Source organism: Mesoplodon densirostris, chromosome 12 (genome assembly GCF_025265405.1).
Source record: "Mesoplodon densirostris isolate mMesDen1 chromosome 12, mMesDen1 primary haplotype, whole genome shotgun sequence".
Classification (NCBI taxonomy): domain Eukaryota; kingdom Metazoa; phylum Chordata; class Mammalia; order Artiodactyla; family Ziphiidae; genus Mesoplodon; species Mesoplodon densirostris.
The window spans coordinates 69671426-69685828 of NC_082672.1; the positions used below are offsets into that span (position 1 = coordinate 69671426).

General features: G+C 41.6%; 1 protein-coding gene and 1 pseudogene across 1 annotated transcript in view; both read left to right on the forward strand.

The window, feature by feature from the left end:
* The window catches only part of RARS2 (arginyl-tRNA synthetase 2, mitochondrial), an 80801-nt gene that overhangs the window by 64678 nt on the left and 1720 nt on the right, over positions 1 to 14403 (forward strand). The window contains exons 10-18 of the mRNA XM_060115097.1: positions 995 to 1101; positions 4660 to 4755; positions 8869 to 8929; positions 10461 to 10537; positions 11038 to 11162; positions 11762 to 11829; positions 11914 to 12023; positions 12477 to 12572; positions 13506 to 13580. Coding sequence (XP_059971080.1) covers positions 995 to 1101; positions 4660 to 4755; positions 8869 to 8929; positions 10461 to 10537; positions 11038 to 11162; positions 11762 to 11829; positions 11914 to 12023; positions 12477 to 12572; positions 13506 to 13580 — 815 coding nt within the window. The remainder of the gene's footprint in view (positions 1 to 994; positions 1102 to 4659; positions 4756 to 8868; positions 8930 to 10460; positions 10538 to 11037; positions 11163 to 11761; positions 11830 to 11913; positions 12024 to 12476; positions 12573 to 13505; positions 13581 to 14403) is intronic.
* Positions 1187 to 2667, forward strand: LOC132500399 (Y-box-binding protein 1-like; annotated as a pseudogene).

Sequence of the window (14403 nt, forward strand, 5' to 3'; positions counted from 1 at the left end):
TGACGGGTACTCCTGGGTAGGAGGGTTGCTTCTGAAACTCATATTTTAAGAACAGATTTGTCATTTGTCACTGAGTTGATAATTGGGACTCAGATACTGTTCTTTGGGCTGGAAGTTAGAGCTCCAAAATAAAGCCTGTGAACTTCACAGGCTGAATGTGAAGTGACATCCTGATACTTCATTTCAGTTTGGCTTTTCTCTTCTCTCTCCTATCATTCCTTCACTTTTTCTTAATCATTTTTTCTTCTTTTGCTTCCTTAGGCATATATGTGATGCTATAAATTTGTTTGTCTAAAAACATGTTGAGGGTGGGAGAAATACAACAGTGAATAAAAGAGATATAAGTTCTTTTCTCATGGACTTTACACTCCAGCATGGACACAGCAGATTAAACAAATTCAAGGCAGTGCAAATTCAACAAGAACATATACAGTCTGTTAGGTGGTGATGATGTATGGAGAAAAGTGAAGCAGGGGAGGGGGGGGATCAGGGTGCTGTCTGAAGAGAGTTTCAGCAAAGATCCCACATGGCTGGAGTAAGGAAGCAAGATGAAGAAAAGTGAGAGAGGAGTTTGAAGAGGTTGTAGAGTGGGGTGAGATGGAGGACATTTTCCAGGACTGTCCAGTCTAGCTTCCTGCTGCAGTGGAAACGTTCTGGATCTCTGCTGTCCAATATGGTAGCCTCCAGCCACATGTGGCCATTGAGCACTTGAAGTGTGAGTAGCGTAACTGAGAAAGTACATCTTCAGTTTTCCTTAATTTGAATTTGAATAGCCATATGTGTCCAGCAACTCCCACGTTGGACAGCACGGTACCACTATGAGGCCTTGACTGTGCAGGGGAGCCGTTAGGAAGGTTTGAGTCATGGAGTGACTTGATTTCATTCTTATTTTCCCCATCTGTCTGACAGACTGTAGAACATCCTATTTTGTCTTAGGGTAAGATAATAGGACACATGCGTAACTTTTTTTTCTTTTGTTTCCAAACCCTTTTAGCGTCTAGGAGTACACTTTGATGAATATTCAGGAGAATCATTTTATCGTGAAAAATCTCAAGAAGTCTTAAAGTTGCTGGATAGTAAAGGACTCCTACAGAAAACAATGTATGATCAGGTTACTCTTCTTTAGAAAGTTATTCATTCTGCTTTGACGTTGGTGTTGACGTTTTCTCTCAGTAAAGAGAGCAGAATGTCGTGTGCAGCCCTCCTGGCGTTTCTTACGGTGCTCTTTGCTCTTCAGAGTACTTTCCCACATGCTGTCTCTTGCTGCCATAGTGAACTCCTGGTAAACTTGGGAGAAAGAATATTATCTTGTCGTTACATATGAGGAAACAGCACAGAAAGTATAAGCGATCTGCCTAAGGTCACACCAGCTGATAATGGTATAACTGGAAAAGGGAAATAGAACGCTTTGTATTCAACCCTGCCTTTTTAAAAAGATTCCATCCTGTTCCAAAAGGATTTAAAGCAGTTTGTAAAAGCAGGTATACTGAGTTCGATGGGTAGCGGGAGCGGAGAGCGGCCCCCGGAGAGCCCCGAGCAGCCTCACCGCCGCTGCCGGCCTGGTTGCCGTCACAGCCCGGGAGGAGCCGCAGCCGTGAGCAGCGAGGCCGAGACCCAGAAGCCGCCCGCAGCGCTGCCGACACCGAGCCCGGCACGACGGGCAGCGGCGCAGGAGGCGGTGGCCCCGGCGGGGTCTCATCGGCGGCGCCTGCCGCCCAGAACAAGAAGGTCATCGCAGCGAAGGTGCTGGGAACATAAAATGGTTCAGTGTAAGAAACGGATATGGCTTCAGCAGCAGGAATGACACCAAGGAAGATGTATGTGTACCCCGGACTGCCGTAAAGAAGAAGAACCCGGGAAGTGCCTTCGCAGCGTAGGAGACGGAGAGACTGCGGGGCTCCATGTCGCTGAAGGAGAAGAGGGTGCGGGCAGCAGACGTTGCAGGCCCTGGGGGTCCAGCGCAAGGCGGTACACGTGCACCAGCCCGTAACCATCACAGCCGCTCTCCGCGTCGCAGGGGGCCTCCACGCAACCTCCAGCAGAATTACCGGGACAGCGAGAGAAGGGAAAAGACGGAGGGATCCGAGAGTGCCCCCGAAGGCCGGGCCCGACAGCGGCGGCCCTACCGCAGGCGCCGGCGCCCACCTTACTGCGTGCGGAGAGCCTGTGGGCGTCGACCACAGCGTTCCACCCTCCTGTGCGGGGAGAGGTGATGGAGCGTGCTGACAACCAGGGTGCAGGAGAACAAGGTACACCAGTGAGACAGAATATGTATCGGGTTATAGACCACCGTTCCGCAGGGGCCCTCCTCGCCAAAGACAGCGCGGAGAGGACGGCAGTGAAGAAGGTAGGGAAAATCAAGGAGTTGAGACCCAAGTTCGGCAGCCCCCTCGATGTCGGTACCGCCGCAACTTCAGTTACAGACGCAGACGCCCAGAAAGCCCTAAACCACAAGATGGCGAAGAGACACAAGCAGCCGATCCACCAGCTGAGGATGCGTCCGCTCCGAGGCTGAGCAGGGCGGGGCTGAGTCAATGCCGGCTTACCATCTCTACCACCATCCGGTTTAGTCGGGCCACACGAAGAAATGAATATGAAATTCCAGCAATAAGAAATGAACAAAAGATTGGAGATGAAGGCCTTAAGTGCTTGCTTTTTGCCTGTTGACCAGATACCTAGAACTATCTGCATTATCTATGCAGCATGGGGTTTTTATTATTTTTACCTAAAGACGTCTCTTTTTGGTAATGACAAACGTGTTTTTAAAAAAAATAACCTGGATTTTCTCAATAAACCTTTAAAGGTTTTTATTGTTTCATATCTGGTCGAGTTGAGATTTTTAAGAACCTCATTTTTAATTTATAATAAAAGTTAACAGCTTGATTTTTTCAAAAAGTCAACAAACTGCAAGCACCTGTTAAAGGTCTTAAATAATTGTTTAAAAAAAAATTAAAAAGGTATACTACAACCCCAAGCTTTTGAAAGAGTAAAATGAGGAAATCAAGAAGCAGGGCAGAAAAAATAATAGGACATCAGGGATGATATTAGTACATAATGTAACACACACTGGGATTCTGCTGCTTTGCTTAAGGTAGATTTCTAAATTAGCTTTGAGCTTCCTGTCAGCCAAACAGAAATGGCACCATTCATAGGAGCCCAACCATGTGTAACACAGAAGCAAACCAGTTGCTTAGACGTGCCATTTTTCCAGATGGCCAGCAAACACATGAAAAGATTCTCAACATCACTAATTATTAGAGAAATGCAAATCAAAAGTACCACGACGTATCACCTGACACCGGTCAGAATGACTATCATCAAAAAATCTACAAACAATAAATGCTGGAGAGGGTGTGGAGAAAGGGGAACCCTCATAAACTGTCGGTGGGAATGTAAATTGATACAGCCACTATGGAAAACAGTATGGAGGTTCCTTAAAAAACTAAAAATAGAACTACCATATGATCCAGCAATCCCACTACTGGGCATATAACCTGAGAAAACCATAATTCAAAAAGAGTCATGTACCACAATGTTCATTGCAGCTCTGTTTACAATAGCCAGGACATGGAAGCAACCTAAGTGTCCATCGACAGATGAATGGATAAAGAAGATGTGGCACATATATACAATGGAATACTATTCAGCCATAAAAAGGAATGAAATGGGGTCATTTGTAGAGATGTGGACAGACCTAGGGAGTGTCATACAGAGTGAAGTAAGTCAGAAAGAGAAAAGCAAATATCGTATAATAATGTGTGTATGTGGAATCTAGAAGAATGGTATAGTTGATCTTATTTGCAAAGTATAAATAGAGACACAGACGTAGAGAACAAATGTATGGATACCAAGGCAGGAAGGGGTGGGGAGGGAGGAAGTGGGGGACTGAGGTTGACACATACACATTACTGATGCTATGTATAAAGTAGACAACCGATGGGAACGTACTGTATAGCACAGGGAACTCCTACCTAATGCACTGTGGTAACCTAAATGGGAGGAAGTCCAAAAGGGAGGGGATATCTGCACGTGTATGGCTGATTCATTCTGTTGTGCAGTGGAGGCTAACACAACATTGTGAAGCAGCCATACTCCAATAAAAATTAATTTTTTAAAAAGTGCCATTTTTCATAGTAACAAAGAGCTCGTCATCCTTATAAGAAAGACATGGAGAATGTGGCTCACGACATCCTCAGTAATGTCCCTAAGGACAAGTTTTAGATCGCCATATACAGATTCTAATTTTTGATCGGGCAAGAAAGACAGTTACAAAATTCTATGGTTTTATTACTCAAGGGTACTTTCTTGCATGTTAAGAATTAGCCCAATATTGAGTGTGGATTAGAAGAAGAACATGATGTTTCATGGTTAAACTGAAGTTGAAATCTCATTTTTCAACTAGTTATGTTAAAGACTTTAAGTAGTTCATCCAGAGTACAGAATTTAAATTGATAAGTAAATATTAATTACAAAATACCTACTCTTAATAGATTCATTCAAGGTCAGATTCCTTCTTATTTTTCTTCATTGCTGGTTACACCACTTATTGCTACTTAATAAAAATAGCTTCTGGTTTGCCAAAGATAACGTTATAGATATTATACTATTAACGGTTTTAATTCATTATGTTGTTTCAGAGTTACCTTTTTGCATTTCTAGAAAAGGCACAGCTGTAGTGGATCTGTCAGGGAATGGTGACCCCTCCTCAATTTGTACTGTAATGCGAAGCGATGGGACGTCTCTCTATGCAACCAGGTTTGTGTCTTGTGTGAACCTCATCATTAGAATGCATGACTTCACATTCTTTGTTGTAGGATTAATGCTGAGACAATCATTTTATTCTCAAAACTGTTACCAAATCCTGATTTCTAAAATCTTTTGTTCTCATCCCTCAAAATATTTTTATTGGATTTCTGTTTATGGCCATTTACAGTTTCTGGAAAGGATTAATATCATCAGAAAAGTAACTGAAAAACTGATTACAGTTAGTTAAACATCATAGGATTTCCACAGGTGAATACATTGCTCTACAAACTATAAAATTGAAGTACCTCATAGCCAACTATAAATATTTTATAATTGCATGTTGACAGGAAATGTATACTAAAAGGTGCTCTTGTCGGCTCAGTGGTATCCTCACTCTGTCAAGATCATCTTATGTGCATATAAGTACCAGTCCTCATTCAGACGTGGTAAAATAGACCGAGGGAGAAGTAGGCCATGCCGCTTACACTTTTTCATTTGTCTCCATGACCAACCCCTGTGGAAAGGAGCAGTCTCTGTTAATCAGTAAGAACTGGGTTTATCAAGCACACTTTATTTCTGGGACAAAGCTAATAGGAAGGAGAAGACAGGACCATAAAAAAGCCACACAGGCAAACACGGCCATACTCAAGCACTGCTAGCAAAAGGTTCTAGTGTCTCCCGGGCTAGATTTTTTTTTTTTTTTGGCGGTACCTGGGCCTCTCACTGTTGTGGCCTCTCCCGTTGCGGAGCACAGGCTCTGGACGCGCAGGCCCAGCGGCCATGGCTCACGGGCCCAGCCGCTCCGTGGCATGTGGGATCTTCCCAGACCGGGGCACGAACCCGTGTCCCCTGCATCGGCAGGCGGACTCTCAACCACTGCGCCACCAGGGAAGCCCCCGGGCTAGAATTTTATGTTGGATCACAAACCACTTTTGTAGCATAGTTAATGATATTTTGTTGTTGTTGTTAACTACCATCATTTTTTCCCAAACAACTTTAAACAACTATCTGCCTCTCTTACTGTCCCTTAGAAAAATCATTCTTATTTTCTGTTACCTTCTGGCATTTCTCTTTATCAATTCCATACAATTGGAGTTAGGAAATGATAAGACCCTGTATATCTAAGAGGTACATTTATTTTTCTAGATACAAAGAAATATACAGTAGAAAATTTTTTTTGTGCCAGCTAATTATTGCTGGACAGATTAAATAAACCTTTGAGTAGTGGTTACAAGAAATGTGCTTACTCATGTAAGCAACAGGGTATTAAACTCATTATCTTGTAATAAACTGTAGTGGAATATAATCTGCAAAAATACTGAATCACTGAAACTAACATAATTGTAAGTCAACTACACTCAAAAAAAAAAAAAAGAAAGAAATGTGTCTGCTCAGAATAGAGGCTCTGTGTCATAAAGACTCTATAACTATCCTTATCTGGTATCTTTTGGGGGGCTATCATTGGGTCCAGATTTTTCTGTTTATTTACCTTAATACCTGTACTTTCCCTTTTTTCTTTGGGAGAATCATCTTTGTGCCACTTGAAATGTTTGATTTTTCACCTTGCTCTAACTGTAGTTGTTTCTGTCCTTTCGGTAGGTTCCTTATAGAATACAGCTATGTGTGTGGTTGTAAATTAAGGGAGTTGTTATAACAGACAAAGAAAAATGCAGGAGGATACTGACAAGAGCACAGGGTGAAGCTGGAGACCTGAATTTTTGTTCTGAAACCATGACCATCACTTAACCTCTCTGGGCCATGGTTCCCTACTTTGTGAAAAGAGACCTGAACTAAATGACCTGGCATTTCTTCTGGCTTTTTATTTTTTAATGTATTTATTTTATTTATGTTTATTTTTGGCTGTGTTGGGTCTTCACTGCTGCACGTGGGCTTTCTCTAGTTGCAGCGAGCAGGCACTACTCTTCGTTGTGGTTTGTGGGCTTCTCTTGTTGCAGAGCATGGGCTCGAGGCACGCAGGCTTCAGTAGTTGTGGCTAACAGGCTCTAGAGCCAGGCTCAGTAGTTGTGGGCATGGGCTTAGTTGCTCCGAGGCATGTGGGATCTTCCTGGGCCAGGGCTCTAATCCGTATCCCCTGCATTGGCAGGCGGATTCTTAACCACTGTACCACCAGGGAAGCCCTCTCCAGCTTTCAAATTCAGGTTCTACAAACTCAACCTAGGACTTTTTCTTATATTCATCTCTTTTTCTTTGGATCAAAAAGTTTTTCTTTGTTTTGTGCTTGGCTCAAATCAAAAAATATAATGGGGTGTATATTTGTGACTTCGTTTTTGGGATAATCTGTGTCAGTGTTTTACAACCTTTTTTTTTAATTGTAACCCTTCTCAGGAGCCTTTTTAGCCATATTTTTTATACTTGCCCATCCTCATGAAATTTTAACACCACAGATGTGTCTGTATGTATTGTATGCATATATGTGCTTTATACATAAATAGAGTAAGATTTTTTTGTCCCTCACGAGGCAGTTTTTGCCTCCATTCAGAACGCATGCTCTGGGGACTTCCCTGGTGGTCCAGGGGTTAAGACTCCACGCTTACAATGCAGGAGGCGCTTGCTCTGTTATATCTGGATCCTGAAGTAGGTACCAATGACATTTTGATGATCCCCAACATTTCAAAAGATCTAGGAACTTTAAAAATCCTCAAAATCCTCCCAGTGTCATGTATTGTTAAGCAAAAATAGCTTTAATTTTTTTCTTTCAGTTTTATTGAGATATAATGGGCATGCAGCACTGTGTAAGGTGTATAACGATTTGACTTACGTCACGAAATGATTATCACAATAAGTTTAGTGAACATGCATCATTTCATATAGATAATACAACTAAAGAAATAGAAAAAAATTTTCTTGTGATGAGAACTCTTAGGGTTTACTCTCTTAACATTAACTTTCATATATAACATACGGCAGTGTTAATTCTATTTATCATTTTGTACTTTACATCCCTAGTACTTATTTATCTTATAACTGGGAGTTTGTACCTTTTGACCACCTTCATCCAATTCCCCCTCTCTCTGTCCTTTGCCTCTGAAATTCTACAAATCCTATCTCTTTTTCTATGAGTTTATTTGGTTTTGAATTATAATTGACCTACAACACTACGTTAGTTCCTGTTACACAACATAGTGATTTGGTATTTCTGTATATTCAAAATGATCACCATGGTGAGTCTAGTTATGATATGTCACCACACAAAGATATTACATAGTTATTAACATATTCCCCACAAGTTAATTAGCTCTAATTTTAAAATTCAATATTTAAATAATTTTCACCTAAATTTTTTTTTTTTTTTTTTTTTTTTTTGCGGTATGCGGGCCTCTCACTGCTGTGGCCGCCCCCCGTTGCGGAGCGCAGGCTCCGGACGCGCAGGCCCAGCGGCCATGGCTCACGGGCCCAGCCGCTCCGCGGCATATGGGATCCTCCCAGACCGGGGCACGAACCCGTATCCCCTGCATCGGCAGGCGGACTCTCAACCACTGCGCCACCAGGGAGGCCCTCACCTAAAATTTTTCACTTAAAATTTTATAGTTTATGGTTTGTTTTTAAATATTTTGTACTGTGTGCATACTGGGTATTTTGTCCTTAGCCAGAGATAAGAGGTAAGTGGAATTTTTGTCAAAGGAATTTATGGTCTTTTTAAATGCTTTAGAAAGTATTGCTTTTGAATGATCCAAGACGTTGGAAGAGTGCTAGAAGATACTGTATCACCTGTGTTTTAAATACGTTCTTTAAGAAAGTATATTGCAGAAAAGTGACAGGAAGGTAATTCTTTCCAGTAGAGGCATAATTAACAAATCATAAAACATTTACCTACAAACACCTTGCCTAGAGCTATTTAGTTATTATTACTACTTGTCCCAGAGCTTTTATTCATTTTTGATCTTTTCACAGCACTTTCATAATTCTTTTCCCAAAGCTGTTTTTGTTATTACTACTTTGTGTCAAAGTATGGTACTGGGATTATATAAGCATGGGTACTATACCCGAGGCTTGGACTGACAGTAGTTCTTAATGAGAAAAGCCTCATTACTATTAAATAGGTAAAACAAATTATTACCGAGATCTGCTTAGTAACTCTTAATCTATGGCCGTTTTTTTCAGAGATCTTGCAGCTGCTATAGATCGAATGGACAAGTTTAATTTTGATAAAATGATTTATGTGGTAAGTAATCACAATAAAGAACAAAAGGTTATGATCCCTACTTCATGAAAACTGCAAAGACAGAAATTGAATGCCTTGTTGAAAAACTAGGCAAAAATAATTTTCTCCAACTATAGAAAGGATTCAATGTTAAGTGTATGTATGGTGGCAAACACTATGTTTTAAAAAAAAGAACTTAAAAATTAAAAAGTTCACATTGCTTCATAGTAAAAAAAAAACAAAAATTACCCAAATGAATGGTTATGTGTAACAAATATGTACATGTCACTATAATGCATTTCTTTAAAATAACTATTTTAAATATTTTAGGACTCACAGAAGTTTCAAAATGGTAGTTTCCATGTAGCCTTCAGTCTTCTCCAAAGATAATATCTTACATAACCATAATACTTTGTCTATACCAGGAAACTAATATTGGTAGAGACCTTAATTAAATTTCACCAATTTTTACACATGCTGGTGTATGGGCATGGTGGAGGGGGGTGTGAAATTTAACACGTGTAGATTCATGTAACCATCACCACATTCAGAATACAAAACTGTTCCATCACAAAACAACCTCTCTTAGGGCAACCACTTAATAATCATGCGTTCCTCCAGCCCTAACCACTGGCAACCACTGCTCTGTTCTCCATCATACCATTTTGTCACTTAGAGAATGTTATATAAATGGAACCACATTAGGTAACTTTTGGGGGGGGGGGCAGTGTTGGGTTTTCGTTGCTGCGCGCGGGCTTTCTCTAGTTGCGGCGAGTGGGGGCTACTCTTCGTTGCAATGCACAGGCTTCTCATTGCGGTGGCTTCTCTCATTGCGGAGCATGGGCTCTAGGTGCGCGGGCTTCAGTAGTTGTAGTGCATGGGCTCAGTAGTTGTGGCTTGCGGGCTCTAGAGCACAGGCTCAGTAGTTATGGTGCACGGGCTTAGTTGCTCCGCAGCATGTGGGATCTTCCCAGGTCAGGGCTCGAACCCGTGTCTCCTGCATTGGCAGGCGGATTCTTAACCACTGTGCCACCAGGGAAGTCCCACATTAGGTAACATTTTGAGGTCGGCTGTTTTCACTCAGCATAATGAATGCCCTTGAGATCCACCCAAACTATTGCATGTGTCAGTAGTTTGTTCCTTTTATGCTGAGTAATATTCTAGTCTCCCCTTCCTTTCTTTCTGTGTGCAACCTCTGTTTCCCCAAAGGAAAAAAAAGTTGCTATTAAATACCTTTTTAGAGCTTAGCTTTGGCCTTCTTGGAGATAAAGGTCATAACAGCTGAGAGAGGAGGAATTTAGATAGAATACTCAGAAGGTTAAATTTCATATTCCCTCCTGACTCAGTGGAGTGCTGCAGCTCTTACTTCCTTTCAGAGGACTCACCTTAGACCTTCTTCTGGTGGCATCCGCTTTGTGTGCTTATTTAAAACATATCCACTGACAGTGACTCTAGTCTGTCAAAACTCAAATATTTTAATTTGATTTATGTCCAACCTATTGTAGATTAACTTATCAGTGTTCTTTTATTTTAAATACATTTTTCTTTCAAGACAGATAAAGGGCAAAAAAAGCATTTTCAGCAAGTGTTCCAAATGCTGCAGATCATGGGATATGACTGGGCAGAAAGGTACTGTACTGTCTGCATGGTTCTTAATTGCCTGCTCAAGATTAAAGTTTTGCTAGGTCAGCCATGTCCAAAAATGTAGCAAATTGTTAAAGATTTTCATTCAAACTTCACTTCTTTGTTTCAAGATGTTAGTGTGAAAAAACAGATTTGTTCTTTGTGCTCATTTTTGTCCTGGTTATATTAATTTCTAGCTTATAAACATTTAATAAATGGTTTTATTAGACATCTCTCAGTGGCTTGATTTTCAAAATTCTTAATTCCCATCTCCTTTTTTTCATAAAGGCAACTAGTAATTTAATCATATGCTAGTGATTATGAAATGAAGCTGTATGTTTAACATCTTCTGTGGCATACATCACAGCATATTTCAATTTATTAATTTTTTAAAACCTCGCTATGAGAGTTAAAGTTAAGACTATTCTCTATAAGCATATTGTTATATTCTTTGATCACCAGCTCCTTTTCAGTTTTCAGTGAACTGAGTGCTTGCTCCATTTTAGGTGCCAGCACGTGCCCTTTGGGGTGGTGCAGGGAATGAAGACTCGAAGAGGAGACGTTACTTTTCTGGAAGATGTTCTAAATGAGATCCGATTGAGGATGCTACAGAACATGGCTTCTATTAAGAGTGAATTCATTTTTTTTGTTGTTACAGATGTAACTTACGTGCACTTCTATGTTCTGCTGGACTTCTGTGCAGTGTGATTGGTTATGACCCTCCCTCCATTGAACTTTCATAAACCTTGGCACAAATAGCTTTGCTAATTCGAGGTGCCAGAATTTCTAGACTTGCTGCTGGGCTGTTATTCAGTTTAGTAATGGGAATTGATACACCCTGAGCCTCTTTTCCTGGGCAGCTTCAGCATTGTCACTCCACGGTTGGAGTGCTTTTGCAAAGTTCCTGTGTTCCATAATCAGAAGCAAGTCCCAAGTCCTTATGGCTTTGTTTAACCTTCACCTTTGGAAAAACAAGTACCAGCTCTATCTAATGTCTTACAAGGGATATTTGTAAGAAAAATAAATTCGTGTTTCTTCCCTTTTAACAAAGGTTTGAAAACACCATTATCAAAGTTAAATCAGCCCACATTCGGACAGTTAATTGCCTGCTGTGCACCTGTTTATTCTTGATGCTATCGGCATATGGTTTTGTCAGGTTTTATCTCCACTTTAGTCCCGATTCTGTACAGTTTCATGCAAGGTTAAAGTAGCTGCCTTTGTCTATTTCAGCCACCAGAGAGCTGGAGAACCCCCAGGAGACAGCAGAGAGGGTGGGGCTCGCAGCCCTCATCATTCAGGTCTGTGAAGACTGCTTCCCGGGAGAGCCTTTTATTTGGTACTGGGACAAATCCCAGCGCTGAAGATTTCCTCTGTCATTTTAGGACTTCAGAGGTTTCCTGTTATCTGACTATCAGTTCAGCTGGGATCGTGTTTTCCAGAGTCGCGGGGACACGGGTGTCTTCCTGCAGTACACACACGCCCGCCTCCACAGGTGAGAAGGGCCTGCAGGGAAACACTGGGCTGCTCTGTCCTTCCCAGGGTGGGGTCTGGATGGAGTGATTCCGAGACCAAAGGCCCTGTTTTCTGGGCTTCTCCGACATCTCACATTCAAAACTAGTTGAAGTATAGTGGACCTCTTATTATGTTTGGGTCTTGTGGGGTTTTTTAAACATTTATGTATTGCACACCTATGAAACGAAATGCTTTTATGTATATTACCTTATTTAGTACTCAGAATAACCCTGCCAAAGAGTATACTCTGTTTTCAGATGAAGAAACAGATGTAGGAAAAACTGAGGCATCGGGTCAAATGATGGTAGCTTCCGAGTCTAGGACTATATTAAGGAAAGCAAGACTGTGCGTTATGAGGTGATGTTCATCCCTTGCAACTGAGTCCTAGGATGACTTGTTTAATCCTTTGTTATGTTTAAACTTGTGATAACAGTTTGGAAGAGACTTTTGGATGTGGTTATCTAAATGACTTCAACACTGCTTGCTTACAAGAGCCACAGTCTGTTTCCATTCTCCAGCATCTTCTCAGGTACAGTTTCCTAACATTATCAAGTCTGCTTCTGCTCTGTGAAATGACTGTTGTAGTTTGCTGACCACTGGAATCAAGAGGCCAGTGACTCTAGACAGCGCTTTTCCAAAGGTGTGACCAAAAAGTGATTGCCTGCCCTTTGGGAGCAGACAGAGGGCATGCTCATGGCTAATCCTTGGGCTTAAAAAATATTATCACCATTGAATTAGGCCAGGTGTCTAACATCCTTTAGGTCATGGTGTGAGAACGTAAAGCCTGGTAAAAGCATAACCTTTCAGTGTAGAAATGGTCATCTTCTCACCCTCTGTGATAAGTGAAGGAAAATCCCTGCCTTTGTGCACCATCCCTGAGACCATAAGCCCTCCATTTGCCTCTTGGTTTCAGTTCAGCTTCAAATACACTGGGCAAGAGACCATACTTCTGAGCTCTCATGAGCATTATTGATGAAGCCAGACTTGTCAGGAGAGACTGACGAATATCTGTAAGGGATATGGAGGGTTAACAACAAGGCCTATTCTCTGATTGCTACAGAGTGGTCAGTGGTTCTTTCTTGGGATGAGGGGTTAGTTTACTAACATTTGGCTAATTTGTGAGGAAAAATAAGCTAACCTGGTTTTCTTGGCAGTGAGTAGACTCTTGTTTGCTAGATTATGTTCCTAAGCATGGCTAGAGGCTTCATACATTTAACAGCCATGATTTGAGTCCTTGCTTTGGGCTAGGCCTATGGGATCTCAAGGTGATTTAGAAAGTACCTGTCATCAAGGAACTTGTAAGAAAGAAAGATATGCCTTTACCTTCAAATTTACGCAAGGTCTTTTTTCATATATCTTCTACCATTAATGATATCAAGTCAACCTTATATCGTAGATCTTAGCTTAGTGTAATATGCGCCCAGCCTTCCCCTGCCAACCACTCCGGTCATCTTTCTTTTAGGTTTGATGAGGTGCTTTATAGGTCAGCCGAAGACCTTCAACCCAGGCACATTGTCAGTTACCTTCTAACTCTAAGGTATGTTATAAACTTGCTATTTTGGGGTCTTAAAAGACATTTGATATGACAAAGGACCTTTCTTTCATCTAAAGGTCTCCTATAGACAAATCCATTGGCCTAAAAAATTATATGCTTTAAGTTACAGGAATTCTTGCTTCATCTTTGCAAATTAGCAGTTAATGTTCATTCATTCATTCATCCAGTGATTGAAGGTATGGTCACTGGAGTCTAGTGAACGGGAACCGATAGGTACATCATGGGTGGTCACAGTACGGCACGTTAGGATAGATTGGACATGAGGGGCAATGTGAGGGCACTTAGCCCAGCCTTGAGGGTTCAGAGAGGGCTTCTCAGAGGAGAGGAGTAGATGTCAATCAGGAGAAGCAAGGTGGCAGAGAAGGAGGGAAAAGCCCAGAGTTGAGCAAGAACATGATACATTAAAAGAACTTGTGGGAGAATGACTATGTTGTGTACTAAGGCATTCTGACTTATTTTCAGGGCAGTGGGGTCCATAAAAAGGTTTTAAGCAGAGGGACAGAAAAGTCAGTCTGATAGAGGGTAGAGAATGAATTGGAAAGCCGAGTAGATGACACTTGGATAGAAATTTCATGGTGGCTGTTTTAGAAAGTTTGAATAGAGGTTGAGTTTTATAGCAACAGTTGTATCTTCTCATAAAGCTATTTAAGAAAGGAAGTGTTGGGCTTCCCTGGTGGCACAGTGGTTGAGAGTCCGCCTGCCCATGCAGGGGACACGGGTTCGTGCCCCGGTCCGGGAAGATCCCACATGCCGTGGAGCGGCTGGGCCTGTGAGCCACGGCCGCTGAGCCTGTGCTCCGCAATGG